The sequence below is a fragment of the Saccostrea cucullata genome, unplaced genomic scaffold (assembly GCF_032062105.1).
Source record: "Saccostrea cucullata isolate Sc308-1 unplaced genomic scaffold, CSIRO_AGI_Scuc_v1 ctg7581, whole genome shotgun sequence".
Classification (NCBI taxonomy): domain Eukaryota; kingdom Metazoa; phylum Mollusca; class Bivalvia; order Ostreida; family Ostreidae; genus Saccostrea; species Saccostrea cuccullata.
In genome coordinates this window covers 1-17,066 of record NW_026927826.1, presented here as the reverse complement: position 1 = coordinate 17,066, position 17,066 = coordinate 1, and the positions used below count along the sequence as shown (strand labels likewise).

Below are 17,066 nucleotides of genomic sequence, written 5' to 3'. Positions count from 1 at the left end.
GTGATGTATATTCAAAATCTTGTGATGTATGTTCAAAATCTTGTGATGTATATTCAATATCTTGTGATGTATATTCTAAAACTTGTGATGTATATTCTATAATCTTGTGATGTATGTTCGAAATCTTGTGATGTATATTCTATAATCTTGTGATGTATATTCAATATCTTGTGATGTATGTTCAAAATCTTGTGATGTATATTCAATATCTTGTGATGTATATTCGAAATCTTGTGATGTATATTCTATAATCTTGTGATGTATGTTCGAAATCTTGTGATGTATATTCGAAATCTTGTGATGTATGTTCGATAATCTTGTGATGTATATTCGAAATCTTGTGATGTGTGTTCTACAATTCAGTGATGCGTGCAATAAAATTGCATGACGCAACAGAAAAGTAAGGACAATTTTCATTGGTTAGAAATAACGAAAGTAGCTGAAGCGTCGGGAAAACCATGCAGGTGAGAAAAAACACATCAGACGATCAGTTTGTTTATTGCAGCACTAATTACGAGATGCACGAGTGTTGTTCCTGGTGACATGATGGAGATATTTCGGCCTGCTAGGGAAAAAACTCAGTAAACGTAGATATATTGACAAAATTTGTAGGTACTTGTAACGATATGTCACGATGCTACATTGTCAGATACAGTATTTATACATGCATGCTAAAAAGTTAAATCTCGTAGTAATCAATATAGCAGAAGAATAATGAAGAGTACATACTACAAAAACTGTGCAATTTGTAGCAAGATTAATTTTTGTTTAACAGCTGTTTTTATTACATTTTATTTCGTATTATTACTACCAAATACTGCTACCGTTTGTTAATGTTATGCACATGGTTATCTTGTACTTGCAAGTAAATGTAACATTTAAAAAAAAAATAATGAAAAAATAAGTCATTTAGGCTATTTTGATAATAACATGCTAAATGAACATGTTTTGCTTTTTAATTCTCCTTCACTCAGTCTTTGTATAATGTATATTTTTAGACGAGCTGATCGCCAACCAGGAGATCAGAATGATAGCATCTGCTCCTGCCACTTTAAGGATGGTAAGAAGGAGGGGGACCCTGCATATTTTGCATGGAATGAAGGAAAGGCCATGGATTTCTCTGATCCTGAATGTACAAAAAGGTGAAATTATTTTTCAAAATATGACCGACATCTTGTTTTTGGATGGTGGGTGGGTGGAGTTTAATTGAGAATATTTTACTAAAAATCTTTAAAAGGGTACATGTATAAACAGAGTAGCTTACAACTGAATAAAAAAATAATTCAAGTTTAATTATTTTACAAAGGAGGAAAAAAACTCAAAAGTGAGGAGTCCCTGTCATCTTCACAGATGGACCAGTTGCAGATTCCACAAGCACCAAAATGTCAATATCAAGAAAAAGTAAAGCTCATTTAAAACACCAATGATGACAAATGACCAACACTGAAACATTTTCAATAATTTTTAATAATATATAAAGTTCTTTTAACTGTACATGATTTACAATATATTTTCAGTTGATATCAGAGCACAACTACTCAGCATCCTGCACATTTAACTGTACTCAAGAAATGCAGCGCCTCTCAACAGAAATACAACTGGAAAAGGAATTGCTTGCCCTAAAAATAGAGTCTAGTAAAAGGAAGCCAATATCAATCCACGATATTAAATACAACGAAGAGAAGGTACATTTAAAGGAATTCCAATTGTGATTTCCTATTTCCTAACAATTTCAGTTACTGTAATAAAAACTTGTTGCCATTGAGGGATGAACATCTTACTATAGATTGACTGTTATGTTAACATATTTTGTTATTATTTGGGAGTGTTAGGTCTCTGATCAGCAGGGGCATTTTCTCTATATAAGAAGAAAATGGAGACTCCCTACCCACCCGATGTATTTTGTCGGACAGTTTTCTGTACATTGCAGGTAAATTTTTTATTTATTAACTTTCCAGCCTCTTATTGTATAGTACATTTTGGGGTTTGAAGTCAGTTTTTGCTTTTCTTTAATTTTTAAAAAAAAATTATTTAAATTCTCCTTTTCTTAGAATAAAATTCAAAAAGTAGCTTCTGATTGTAATGTATAAGACTACAGACATTGAACTTTGATTTGTTATCAAAAGGATTGATTTAAACTTGTCTAAATTAATTGTAAACAAAAATAAAAGGGGACACCTGCTATTTCTTTAAGTGTTTTTCACTGGGGGGTGGGGAAACTTTTTTGTACATACTTAAGCAATACAATTAGTATATCAGCAAATCACTTTTTAATTGCGAGAACTTTATTTTCGCGTAATTATGCGAGACAGTGAGCCCGCGAAAATTAAATTCTCGCGTATAATAGTATTTCCTAAGATTATAAAGAGCAATAATCACAATTCGGGAAAATTTTGTCTCGCTAATAAAGAGTCAATGACTATCTCGCGAAAATAAGGTGTCGCGAAAATTAAGTGATCTACAGTAATATACTTTGCATAAGCATAAAAAAATTCTATATCAGTCTTTTTGAAACCTTTGAATTTTGCTTAATTAACTATGATTTATCCAATTTTGGAGCTTTTTACCTAATTCTGGGTAGAATCCACCCTTATGAAATTATTGACTCAATTTTGACTTAATTAATATCACTTTATTAACATTAAAGCACAAAAACAATTCATTGTACAAATATTTTATTTATTACAGTCACCAATATATCCAAATATCATCACCGGCCCAGACGTCATTCACTCCTTTGAATTGTGCTGGTAGCAGTAAGGTGTCATCATTTGAGATGGTCACAGTATCCAATACACTGAAGTCACAGGACTCAAATTTCATACATGTTCACAGGTAGGTGTATAGTCTTTGAAATTACCACAATTGACTAATTCTGGGACAGGTAAGTATGTAAGTATAGGAATGAGAGCACCAAATCCCCGGATGCACACATGGCTTTGTTTGTTATGGAACATTAAACCGAATACTGAATGGGTAGGCGTTACGCCATTGGCTGAAATCAGGTATTTAATTGTTTTCATTTTAAAGTAAAATTAATGACCTTTGAAATAAATGATAGGATTAGGGAATATTACAGAAACTATAGAAATGCCAGGGAAGATTTTAGGAGTGGGGGTTGATTTTTTATGCCGCGTGTTATTTACTGCGAATCTCTATAAGTTGAAAATAACTGCAATTTTGACCTATAAACGCCATGGGACCATATATTTTTTTCAGTATTTTTTGTTAGGGCTTAGAACAAAGTTTGAAATGATGCTAAAGATTTTTCTGAAATTGTCATAGTAAAGTACTGAGAAGGCCTAAGGTTTGTATGGAGTTCTATGGGAAAATAATTAGTGGTCTTTTCCCTATACAAGATGCTGTCTGATGGCGTAGTGTAGAATGTAGCGTAGAATGTTTTCCAAGTCAGCTTAAATGCAAAGGTTTGTTTTAAGATTTATCATAATGACTTGCAAAAATTTAATGCAGTTAAATTTATTGTATTCTTGAAAAATTGACTGTAACACAATTTTTTTACACAATTACAAATAATCAAATTAATTTTTTTCCAACTTTTTTTCAGGGTCTCTGCCAAAATCTTTTGAGGATTTTTCCTCTGCTAGAGCATCCATGGATGCAATTGAAACAACCCAGGACATCCCAACACATATGGATAATCAGGCCATGGCCTACAGTATGTACAAAAGTTGCCATACTTTTAAAGCAGTAACTTGCGTGCCTCCAAATGGTGCACTTACATTTTGCTCCATGCTGTACCCAGGTTCTACTTCTGATGTAGCTATTGTACGTCACAGCCAAGTTTTACGAAAGTTCAAAGCTGGAGACCTTATTTTGGTGGTCAAAGGTTTCACCATTCATGACCAGTTGCCCCAGGGTGTCTGCTTAAATTATAAAAGCTCTTTTATCGACACGAGGCCAGTTTACCATACAAGAAGCAGCACTGTGTTACAAGATTGCTAAAGCACTTATTCATGTGGAAAGAGCCAACGAGAGGATAAAGAATTACGAGATTCTCCGTTACATACCATCTACTTACAGACCAATCTCAACAAAAATATTTCAACTCTGTTCTTGTCTTGTAAACTTGCAAGCTCCACTTTTGAAAGAAATTACTTAAAGATACATGTACTTATTATAAATTTGCATTGGCGTGTGACAGTATACACTAAACAGTGAAGATATTCATACCAAAGTGCAAGGGATAAGCAAATTTTGATTTGTTATCAATGTCAATGGTTATATTTGTTAATTTTGTTGTATGTTGTAATACATGTACTTCAGAAAATGAAAATCCCTTTTGTTAGCATGGATTTATTACAAGAATGTTTGGCAATTCCATTCTTCATTTGACAATATAATTTGGAAGAGGGTTTACTTATAATTTTAAATCTCTAGTTTAAAGTATATTTACCTTTAAAGCACAACTCAACAAATTCATGTTTTCAACAATTTATCTATTAAGAAAGACAAAAATGTTACATTTTCACTTTGAGAATAACATCTTCAATTCATTAATAAAATGATTCTAAATTTTGATATTCTTTTTTTATGTAGTACATACATGTAGATTTTATTAATCATCATTGCTATTTAAAATAGTCTTATAAGCCAGAAGTTTTATGATGGATTGTGACATATCATGTCATACATTTATGAGACTTAGGAACATTCAACACATTTAACATGATTACCCATTTTCCATTGTTAGAAAATTCTAGAGGTACAAAACTAAGTGTCAAGAAGTTCAAACCAGAACTCAGTTTTCCATCAGTGCTGGAATGAAAATGTTAATGTAGAAATCTATCAGCTTTGGAACATTTGCTGTCCATTCAATGTCTTTTACTATTCTAATCACAATGCAGTCTACTCTTGTCCACACAATTAAGTCGCAGAATGTTTTGTTACATATGTGTAGCTGGCCTTGAATTTGATGATAGTATGGGTGACTGGTTTTCAGGCACAGGGTATCTTGTTTAAGATCTAAAAAAAAATCAAAAAACACTTAAGTTGTGTTATACCAGTACATATCCCCTCCTTTTTCAATATCTTCATACCATATTGAACAGCTGCACTTGTAAATTAATACATGTTTTGAAATCATTTACTCACCAAGATTTTTAATTTCAAAGTACTGGACAATACAGATTTTTAATGTTATTTACCTATGAAAAATCCTTCAAATTTTGTGCCCCATCTGCTACTGTTGAAGACGATGCTGTATATGGACACTTCACCTCTACAATATCAGGAATGGCGTCTTTGGCTTCTGGAGTTTGATAAAATACACTGCATGTTGGTGGTCGAACAACTAAGCCATCAGGTGAAGCTCCCAACACTCCGAATTCATGCAACCATATCCTTTTCAGAAAAAATTATAATACTACTGAATGCAAACAAACCATAATACAATTGATTTTGTAATGCAGTAACAAAGTCTAAGTAGAGCTTTTATAATCCTTCCACTTCAAAAAGCAAATTTTCTGGAATATGTTGGTAACTGAATATTTATGCCCCGCCATGAATATGGCCGGGGCATATAGTGTTTGTCATGTCCGTCTTCCGTCCTTCCATCCCACTTTGTGTTTAGCTCTGTTCAAAGCTAAGTTTCAAAGAAACTATCCAAGATATTTTCATCAAACTTCATATGCTGATAGATATTGATGAGAGCTATGCAACTGCAACAACATTTTTTGACCTTGACCTTTCCTTTGACCTTGACCTGACTTTTCTTAAATAGTGTTTAGCTCAGTTTTAAACATACCATTCAAGATAGTGTTATCAAACTTTACATGTTGATACAAACTTGCATAGATGATGCATCTAGAGATGAACACTACCGGACTTGCTTTGGATGCTGGATCTGACCTACATTTTCCAGATGAGTGACCAAATTAAAGTTTTTGGAGCAGGTCTATTCTTAAGGAACTATAAGCCCTACTTAGACCAAACTTGGTTGGATGATGCATCTAAGGATGGACACTACCAGACTTGCTTCGGATGCTGGATCTGACCTATATTTTCCAGATGAGTGACCAGGTTGAAGTTTTTGGAGCAGATTTATTCCTAAGGAACTATCAGCCCTCCTTAGACCAAACTTGCATGGATGATGCATCTAGGGATGGACACTACCAGACTTGCTTCGGATGCTGGATCTGACTTACATTTTCATTCCCAAGTAACTATAAGCCCTACCTAAACCAAACTTGCATGGATGATGCAGCTAGGGATGGACACTACCAGACTTGCTTCGGATGCTGGATCTGACTTACATTTTCATTCCCAAGTAACTATAAGCCCTACCTAAACCAAACTTGCATGGATGATGCAGCTAGGGATGGACACTACCAGACTTGCTTCGGATGCTGGATCTGACCTTTATTTTCATTCCCAAGTAACTATAAACCCTACCTGAACCAAACTTGCATGGATGATGCATCTAGGGATTGACACTACCAGACTTGCTTTGGATGCTGGACCTACATTTTTATTCCCAACTAACTATAAGCCCTGCCTGAACCAAACTGATCAAATTTTATACATGTACAAATTTCATGTTGCTTTACTAATATATCCTTGGCGGGGCATTCATGTCCTATGGACATATTTCTAGGTTTTTTTTTACAATTAGACTTCAGTAATTGATTTCTGTTTGTCACCAGGATAAGTCCTGTTATTTGTTTTGACACATTGAATGTTAACTTGTCAGAGGTTGAATGAATGTTATTTTGTGCTGTATACCTGACTGCTCTACAGCTGCATCAAAGTCCTTTTCATACTTTCTCAAAGCATCATCTTCATGAGTGATACCCCATGCAACAGCCTTGATGGACTCCAGATTGTAAGCCGACATCAGCTGTTTCTTCAGTGACAATGTCAATCTGGAGAAGAAAATATGATTTTTGGTTATTTATCTTATATTTCCTGCATCTTTATGTACAAATATCTAGTCATTACAGTCGAACCTCATTATCTCAAAAAAGTTGGAAGCTGATATGCTTTATTTCCTTACAATCGACCACATTGGGTTGTTTCGTTGCCAATGCAGCTCTTTTAATGGATTCAGGGATAATGCATGCTGTAACCATACCATAGGGGTATCAGAATGAACATACTCTGGTGATGTTAACAGGTCTTCAATGAGAGGTACAGGTGGACCAGGTTCACATGGCTCTGGTTCAAGAATCCAATTCAATGCTGAAAAATTTCATTACTTGTGTCATTCTCAAAAATATCATCCATAATATCCATATCACATATACCAAGTATTTATATAAGAGTCCATACATTTCATTTTAGTGAACACTGTCATGGGTTTTTGTAATGTATGCATTACATATCAAATTTACAACTCACTTGCATATATTAGTTCAGAATTGTTCCTGTATATAATTTTGCACGTGGCATTCTTAGTGTGAAAATGCCATGTAAAAATTGGTGCAAATGTACAATTAATATTTACTTAATTATTAACAAGGTTTCATAATGACAGAGTATTTAAATAATAGAAGAATGATCTGATAATTCGCAAGAATATGAAACAAAATATTTTTTTTAATGCAATTGAATAATTTATTTTTCCTTTCAAAAATGTATGCTCATGTACAAAAATGCTATCATATTTATAATATTGTCTTTCCAATTATTCAAAGGTTGTTATTAATATTTATTACATAGTATGTTCAAAAATTGGGCAATATACATAGCCAACTATATTATACTCCTCATCTTTGTACATTTGTTCACAATTAAAATTAACAATCGGTCAGTAACAAAATAACAGTTTCATAATACTCGTAATATAAAAATCAAATCAAACTTAAATAACAACAATAGTAACACCAAAATCATAACTTCCTTCTTATATTTTACCAATAAACCTTTCAAGGTGCAAAAAACACTGGTCACTTTCATCAAAGGGTCAGTTTAAAGCACTTCAAATATGAAGCAAATTTTTTAACAACTGATTTATTTATATTTAATGATTGATCATTTTTCAAAAAAAAAAAAAAACAAGAGGCCCATGGGCCACATCGCTCACCTGAGCACTGTGGCTAGGAAAAAGTAAAAATTGTTTTTTTATTGAAAAGTTTAAATCCAAAAGTAGTCCCTTGACCAATCATGGCTTTGCTTTTCTTGAGAAGATATTTTTAAAGAATTTTCCTATATATTTCTATATAAAATTTGATCATCCTTTGTGGCCCCGTCCTACCCCCGGGGGACATGATTTGAACAAACTTGAAAAAAAACTTTAAATTAAAAAGAAAGTTGCAAGATTGTGAAGGGGGGGGGGGGGGGGGGTACTGATGCTGTGCATTTTAATTAAATGTACAAAATCTGTATTTCACAGTTTAATGCATTCATGTATTTTGTGAATTGTCTTAGGATTCATGTAATAATTGTTGCTATGTATTATTAAGCACTAAATCTATTCAACTGCATGTGTAAATGGGGAAAATGTGGATATGTAAATGATGTATAATTGCAATGTGTAAAATGTGACATTTTCTTATATGAGGGAGTCTGTTCATGTAATTTTTTTTCATTAATTATTTTATTTATCTTGATAAAATTATTTCAATTAACAATATTGTTTTTCTTACCAGTCTGATGAACTCAACAAAGGTTACAGAGGTGAATGGTAGAAATATGGGTATTACAGGTGTCAAAACTCTTCGTTGATGACCAGACTGCATGCCGCACTGTAAAATCACCATTTTGGATCTTTAAAAGGGGAGGCTACTCCCGAAATCAAAGAAATTGTCATAAAAATGAGTAACCTGATTTTCTTTAGGTCTCACACAAGGAAATAATTTCACTATATGTTACTATATAGCTTTAATTAAATAAATTAATTAACTAGACTCTCCGCAGATAATTCATGAATGAGAAAAAAGATTAATGCTTAGACAAAATTTGAGATCAGAAAAAATATACCCCTTATGCGGCTTTTAAGAAAGAAAATTGAGACTAAACATACCTATACCCCGAAATACACATGGGCAAACAGCCAACACACCACCGAGGAAGTTACATCGATCATGCGTACCTAAAAAAAAAAGAGTTCCCTTTGATTCAGTGGCACAATTCTGCTGATATGATATTCCTAGTGCATGAGTCCAAAATTAAAACTGTAGACCTACGTAAAGTTCCTGAAAATGAAAAAAGAAAAGAAATATTATTGTCTCTAATATATTATATACATCATACATAGAACTACATTTGTTCATTTTAATTAGCTATCTCCTTGCATAAGACCTCTAAGGATAATTTTATGCTATTTACCATGTGCACTGATTGCCATAAAACTAAAGAAAAAATACCAGCCTTACAAAGTCACTTAACCATGACCTTTGACATACCTTACTAAGAATACCCTGGACAATTTGGTTTAACTTAAGACTTCTGAATTTTTAAATGCAGGTTTTGATAAATTAACCATTTAATATACTTATGAGCTCATAAAACTGTTCTTTAAAACTGTATGATAAAGAGTGTAAAAACTTTGAAACATGTTTGGAAAGTATTATCACACATGTGATATGGGATAAATTATCACCACCGAAAGATCAAAGAAAATCACTGCAGATATGCGACAATAATTCTTATCATTGTTTATTGTATGTCAAGTCTAGAATATGATATATCATTACAAATATTATGATTTTTAGCTGGGCACATTGCTCGTAGAGCAATGCTCAGCTATTGCGACGGTGAGCAACAGAAAATGCTGCTTCTTCACCGCCAAATTGAGTTTACGAGTAAAAGTATGGTACGTGCACCAGCCGCTGTTGAGAAAACAAAATCCATTCAACACCTTAAGAAATAGTAAATTGAATATTTTTATCATAATATTAAATTGTTTAATATTTTTTCCTGGCTCCTTTGACTAATATTTTACAAAGTAATTCAACGGGTGCAAAAGGTTTTCACCAGGTATCCTTGTCTGCATCATATTCTATAAACAATATAATTAAAATTAGATGTTAGATCCGCTCGCATACTCGCCACACTAACATCTAACAAGTCATCCCATTGAGGGTCACGTAAGAGGTTAAATTCGGAAGGCCTCACGATTTATTCGCTTCCACAATATATGATGATTTTGCCAGCTGCGATTTGATTAATTGATAGAATTTGACCTCTGACGTGACCCTCAACAGGATGTTGTTAGATGTTAGTGTAGCGAGTATGCAAGCGGATCTAACATCTAATTTGAATTAGATTGATTCTATAAATAAAGGTTGTACTATCAGGCTAACACAAATGCAGGGAACATCATTAATGACTTGATGCAAATCTCCCCGCTGAGAACACATCAGTGCAGAGACGTTTGACCTTAATCTTGCTGCATTGGTGTTTATTTACTTCTGTTTGTATATAAAACCGGATTACCCCGAAACGATACGTGATAAATATTTTTCGCTGTTAATTTCTAGCTATATTTTATTTTATTTTTAAAACTATTTAATATTATACATGCCATTGAGATATTTTTGTGTGTATTACATATTCTCTAAACGTCTGAACGTGATTTTAAACTGTCACCACAGTCCTTGTTCATTATCCTGTAAATGAGCCCGGCTCAATACATTTACTATAAAAATAATTGGACAAATTTGTGAATGACAATATTCAATGATGCATAGCAATTAATCTTTTCCTGACATTCACCTTCTCCTAAAAATTTGTCGTGTTATTTATTTATTTATTGCAAAGTCGTCCCTGGACTAGTGCTACGGTCAATGCAGCTGCAATGGGCCATGCAATTTCGAACCCTGCGTGGTGAGAGTTTGTCCCGAGACACAGTTAGATTATTCTAACTAGCACCAATATAGAATAAATCATACCGATTAATCAACATCACTACAATATGAGGACGTAAAAATAGGATAAAACACCCTTTAGTCCAGCAATAAGCCACTCAATATTGTTTTTGATGTACCTTCAAACAAATCAAATTAATGTTCTTGATTCTCACTTTTCACGTTATGACTGACTTAGTGCTTCTTGATACCAAAACAATTTTTCTATTACCTATAATTTTGACTTTAGGTTGAATTCGCCAATTTCATGCTTGCGAAGTTGTGTCAATGTGTGCATTACGACCGCTCCGGCTACTTTCGTTATTTCTAACCAATGAAAATTGTCCTTACTTTTCTGTTGCGTCATGCAATTTTATTGCACGCATCACTGAATTGTAGAACACACATCACAAGATTTCGAATATACATCACAAGATTATCGAACATACATCACAAGATTTCGAATATACATCACAAGATTATCGAACATACATCACAAGATTTCGAATATACATCACAAGATTTCGAACATACATCACAAGATTATATAATATACATCACAAGATTTCGAATATACATCACAAGATATTGAATATCCATCACAAGATTTCGAATATACATCACAAGATTTCGAACATACATCACAAGATTATAGAATATACATCACAAGATTTCGAATATACATCACAAGATATTGAATATACATCACAAGATTTTGAACATACATCACAAGATATTGAATATACATCACAAGATTATAGAATATACATCACAAGATTTCGAATATACATCACAAGATTATAGAATATACATCACAAGTTTTAGAATATACATCACAAGATATTGAATATAATCACAAGATTTTGAACATACATCACAAGATTTTGAATATACATCACAAGATTTCGAACATACATCACAAGATTTTGAATATACATCACAAGATTTTGAATATACATCACAAGATTTCGAACATACATCACAAGATTATAGAATATACATCACAAGATTTCGAATATACATCACAAGATATTGAATATACATCACAAGATTTCGAATATACATCACAAGATTTCGAACATACATCACAAGATTATAGAATATACATCACAAGATTTCGAATATACATCACAAGATATTGAATATACATCACAAGATTTTGAACATACATCACAAGATATTGAATATACATCACAAGATTATAGAATATACATCACAAGATTTCGAATATACATCACAAGATTATAGAATATACATCACAAGTTTTAGAATATACATCACAAGATATTGAATATACATCACAAGATTATAGAATATACATCACAAGATTTCGAATATACATCACAAGATTATAGAATATACATCACAAGTTTTAGAATATACATCACAAGATTTTGAATATACATCACAAGATTTCGAACATACATCACAAGATTTTGAATATACATCACAAGATTTCGAACATACATCACAAGATTTTGAATATACATCACAAGATTTTGAATATACATCACAAGATTTCGAACATACATCACAAGATTTTGAATATACATCACAAGATTATCAAATATTGCAACGTTTGACATGCCATAGTAAATACCATTATGCTACACACTTTTTTTACATTCTGATCAATAGGTTGGAATGTATCAATTGAATGAGCTGTAGTCTAGTGATGGAGTAACTTTCTGAGCAGATTGAGGAACTTTTTTATGTTTCCCGAGCAACAAAGCTTTCGGTGTGGGTGGGGATGGGGAGGTGGGGGTAGCATATGATCCATCGTGTGAATTTATCTGCAAGACACTGATATAAAAGTTGAACCAGTTCTGCGTCATACTGATAATATGGTTCATTGCTATTATACGTATACAGATTCCCGACACACATTTTTCTAAAAATGTGACGCAACAAAAGAATAATTTAAATCCATAACTTAACTTTCTTTTATTAAAAAAAATGTAAAACAGAAACTCTGAATTAATTAATTAATCAGCAATTGTTCACATAGTCTTCAAACTCCAAAGTGGCTTAAAACTTTATTTTCCCTTTTTTCTTTCAGTAAACCATCATATTGGACGTATTTATGTCTTCTTGAAAATTCCTCCACTTTTGTCTCTCTGTTCATTAGACAGTGCTTCAGGTACAGGGCTAGGGTCACGTGAGACTCACGAAACACGGCAGGAATATCCTCGTAAAGCTTACCGCAAACTTCAAATAAATGCTTAAGAAGTTCCTGGACAAAAATAACAAAATGTTTGTGAAACCTTTATGACACAACTCTGTCAAGAATTGCTTGATCGTACCCCCTAACACCGTCTGAATACCAAATATCATTTCAGTAAGCACAATATCAGCAAAGTAAATATCTGAAAACTGCAAGTAATTGGATTTTTTTTTACATGTATGTCCAAGGGGCATAAGCCGCATAACTCTGTCAAAAATTGATCGATTTGATTATGATAAATCTGTACATACAAAATTTCATTTCAGTGAAGTGCAATATCTGCAAAGAAAATGAACGGAAACTATCGGTGGACTGATCGATAGACAGACAGACCGACTAAAAGTCAGAAGCAGCAAAGCAATATGTCCTATACTTTCTAAAAAAAAAAAACAGAAAAAAAACAAACAAAAACAACAACTACAACTTAAAATGCACCTAGTCTTGAGAGAAAAAAATTGATTGATTTGAAAGTTGTTTAAAGTGATATATGGCGCATTTTTTTTTATAAGTTCAGACTAACTAAAATTTAAAAAATCTTTCTATTTGTTTTGTATGGAATGCCATATACGACAGCCAACTGCTTACTGCCAACTGCTGACTGCTTACTGCCAAATGTCAGCTGCTTACTGCCAACTGCCACACATATTTGAATAAATTTTATTTTTATATTGATATTTATGTAAATTATAAGAAAAGGCGCAGATCTGTAGGACATTTTTTCCGAGATGGTCACTCTGGTAAAAAAAAAAATCCAACCCAGAAATTTCTTGACAAGAAAAAAATATGTAAAGTCCTTTCCTAAATGTGAAAGTTTATTTCGGCCGGGGAGAGGGGGTTCTTATGCGTCATACCTTCATGTGTATGACATTTTTCATACAAACTTAACACGAATCCACATTTTCGGTTTGGGTGGGGGTGGGGGTGGGGTTCAAAGGTCCCTTTTAGTTGATTTATTTTCCAACTTAAATAACTTTTAGTTGGTTTAGTTTGTGCATTAAATAACTTTACAAGTTTCAGAGGGGTGTTCCTGACTCCTCTCTCTAGATCTATTCATGTAAAACATATTTTATTTGTACAAACAAAGAGATATAAATGTTTGATCGGTGTTTTCTAAGTGGACGGTCCAAGGTCAGTTATACCGGTAGTTCATTTAGTTTATTTAACGTATGACTGTACAAATTTTAAATGCCCCCCCCCCCCCACACCGATCTATGCATGTGAAACATTACAGGGACGTAGCAACATTGGGGGGGCATCCCCCCCCCCACTTTTTCCCAACATTACCTTTACTATTGAAAATGTATAAAAAAGATGATCAAAACTGCATCGAGGGTGATACTTGGTTCCAATATTTTTCAGATCTTACTTCTGTTTCAGACAAAATGAAAAAAAACTAGATGTTTTAGAAGAAAAGTTAAAAGTAATGGAACATAATAATTACAGTTTCTCTATGATAGACAAAAAAATTACAAACACAGAATTACAAGAGGCATTTTCTAAGCTTAAGATGAAAAAACACCTGGATTAGACAATATCTCAAATGAAATGCTTAAAGCATCACAACATTTCATCAATCCTTGCTTGTTAAAACTGTTTAATGCTGTATTTACATCTGGAGAGTATCCTTCAAAATGGTCAGAAAGTTTTATTTGTCCTCTATTCAAATCTGATGATCCAAATAAGCCAGAAAATTTCAGAGGCATAGCTATTAACAATAGTATTGGAAAATTATTTAACTTAATATTGAATAATAGACTTGACAATTTTTTGCTGGAAAATGATACTATTCATAAATCACAGATAGGGTTCTCCAAGAAATCTCGCTCTTCAGATCATATATTTGTGTTAAAATGTTTACTCAACAAATATCTCAAGACTGGTGATAAGAAATTATATGCTTGTTTTGTTGATTTTCGAAAGGCTTTTGATAAAGTTATTCATGTTGGCATTATGTATAAACTGCAATCAAAGGATATAAATGGATATTTTTACAGAATTTTAAAATCTATGTATAAGAATGATAGATTATGTGTGAAAGTAAATGATAAAATGACAGATTTTTTCACATCTGGGGTTGGGGTCAGACAAGGGGATGTCCTTAGTCCAAATTTGTTTAAACTCTTTATAAATGACCTCCCAAGTATTTTGGATCATAATTCTGTTTCTGTTACTCTAGATAAAGAAATGATTTCATGTCTCCTGTATGCAGATGACCTTGTTTTATTGTCCAATTCAAAATCAGATCTTCAATGTAAACTCAATCTTCTCCATGATTACTGTAGTGAGTGGTGTCTAGAAGTAAACATAAAAAAAACAAAGGTAATAATTTTTAATAACTCTGGTAAATTACTGAAGGAAGCATTCCAACTTGGTAATGACATTATAGAATGTGTAAAACAATATAAATATTTAGGGATAACTCTTGAAAACAATGGAAAGTTTACTGAAGCCAAAAAACAACTGTATCAGAAAAGCTTAAAGGCATGCTTTAAATTCTATAGGGATGTGAAAAATGCTAACCCCTCCTTAAAAACATTTTTACATATATTTGATCACTGTATTAAACCTATAGCTTTATATGGCTGTGAGAACTGGAGCATTATTAATGTTACTCCAAAAAGGAAAAATATCCCTCTTTTTGATAAAGATTGGGAAGTTGAAAAACTCAATATGAAATTCTGTAAATACATTATGGGTGTATCTAAATCTTGTACAAATGTAGGAATCTATTCTGAACTAGGGAGGTACCCATTATATATAGACATGTTAAAGCAAATATTCATGTACTGGTATAGACTAGAACATACATCATCTAACCTACTGAAAGCAGCTCTCAATGAGTGCAAATCAAACATCATCAACAGTGATTGGTACTCCAGTATATTATTCTACAGTGAAAAACTTAATATTAATTTGTCCCTTTGTAAAAAACTAAGTGAAAACAAATTTAAATTGTACATGAAAAGACAACTCAGTAATAGTTTTTTAAACATTTGGAACGATATTCGTACCAATTATTTGGAAGGCTTTGGTAAATTAAATACATATTTTAAGTATAAAAGGTCTTTTTATTTTGAAAAATACTTGAATATGAAAAACCGAGACAATCGGGTAATTCTCACAAAATTCAGAATTAGTAATCATTGTTTAAGGGTGGAAACGGGTAGATATGAAAGGAAAATTAATAAATGTGGTAAAAATGAAATTCTTCCCAGGTGTGAGAGAATCTGTCGTTACTGCACCTCAAGTCCAACTGAGGATGAATTGCATTTTTTGCTAGAATGTTCACTTTATAATGACTCAAGAAGAGAGTTTTTAGATAAAATCTTTAAAACCTTTCCTAATTTGATACTGCTTAACAATGTTGACCTGTTTACATGGATTATGTCAAATGAAGATTCTGAGTTTGTTGTTTTATTATGCCAACTTTTAAATGCAAATTTTAATAAGAGAAAACAACATAGTTCAATATAGGCATATTGCAGATATTATACATAGGCCACTTATAATGTACATTTTACACATCTTAAAAGAAGATAACTAACTCTCTGTTCATTATACAATGTTTGTTTTGTTCTGTTTTGTATATGTATAACTGTGATGATTTTGGACACTGTTCTGTATGCTCCACTGTGGGCCCAAATTGGTTGAATAAATATTCTATTCTATTCTATTGAAGGGATGTTTGCCCCCCCCCCCCCCCCACTTCTAACCATAGTATAATGATATCGAGGATATGTAGTATTGTGTGGAAAAAAATGTAAGTGAAAGGTAGCTGGCCTTAAAAAAAAGTTAGCCACTTAACCCCCCCCCACGAAATAGGATTTTCGAGTTTGGGCTATTTCCTTTTTTTTTTACTTGTCAACGTAAAAAAAAATTTCTCTGATTGCCCCCCCCCCCCACTTTCAAAAACGATGCTACGTGCCTGCATTATAACACACAGAGATCATACATCTTTAATTTGAGGAAATTTTTAACTATAGAATATAAAGGAAAACGGAAATCTATTTTCAAAACATCTTTCTTTGCGAAACGAC

General features: G+C 32.7%; 1 protein-coding gene and 2 long non-coding RNA genes across 10 annotated transcripts; 1 reads left to right on the top strand and 2 right to left on the bottom strand.

The window, feature by feature from the left end:
• Positions 1 to 255: 255 nt before the first annotated feature.
• Positions 256 to 4,537, top strand: LOC134275593 (uncharacterized). 8 transcript variants are annotated; one of them, XM_062757862.1, is made up of 8 exons: positions 477 to 612; positions 999 to 1,142; positions 1,307 to 1,401; positions 1,518 to 1,685; positions 1,833 to 1,930; positions 2,689 to 2,835; positions 3,360 to 3,425; positions 3,566 to 4,537. In XM_062757862.1, exons 2-7 carry the CDS (start codon positions 1,028 to 1,030, stop codon positions 3,376 to 3,378), a joined length of 642 nt encoding a protein of 213 aa, XP_062613846.1. In that variant the 5' UTR covers positions 477 to 612; positions 999 to 1,027; the 3' UTR covers positions 3,379 to 3,425; positions 3,566 to 4,537. The 8 variants fall into 8 exon arrangements, 7 of the variants coding, with proteins under 7 accessions (XP_062613844.1, XP_062613846.1, XP_062613838.1 ...); XM_062757860.1 differs by lacking the exons at positions 477 to 612; positions 3,360 to 3,425 and adding an exon at positions 256 to 464; XR_009993857.1 differs by lacking the exon at positions 3,360 to 3,425 and having other exon boundaries at positions 476 to 612; positions 1,827 to 1,930.
• A 45-nt stretch (positions 4,538 to 4,582) lies between these two features.
• On the bottom strand, positions 4,583 to 6,894 carry LOC134275590 (uncharacterized). Its single transcript, XR_009993856.1, has 3 exons — positions 6,742 to 6,894; positions 5,166 to 5,361; positions 4,583 to 4,983 (listed from the first exon to the last, which is right to left on the bottom strand). It is a non-coding gene; the product is annotated as an uncharacterized LOC134275590 (long non-coding RNA).
• Positions 6,895 to 8,348: 1,454 nt separating this feature from the next.
• Positions 8,349 to 11,351, bottom strand: LOC134275589 (uncharacterized). The gene is made up of 3 exons (XR_009993855.1): positions 11,038 to 11,351; positions 9,050 to 9,152; positions 8,349 to 8,742 (listed from the first exon to the last, which is right to left on the bottom strand). It is a non-coding gene; the product is annotated as an uncharacterized LOC134275589 (long non-coding RNA).
• Between the last annotated feature and the right edge of the window lie 5,715 nt (positions 11,352 to 17,066).

Bases quoted from the DNA above. Each gene is read 5' to 3' on its own strand.
- LOC134275593 (XM_062757860.1), top strand. From the start codon at position 1,028: ATGATAGCATCTGCTCCTGCCACTTTAAGGATGGTAAGAAGGAGGGGG. The intron at 1,686-1,832 runs GTACATTTAAAG...TGGGAGTGTTAG, and splicing joins TTAAATACAACGAAGAGAAG to GTCTCTGATCAGCAGGGGCA. The intron at 1,931-2,688 runs GTAAATTTTTTA...TATTTATTACAG, and splicing joins CAGTTTTCTGTACATTGCAG to TCACCAATATATCCAAATAT.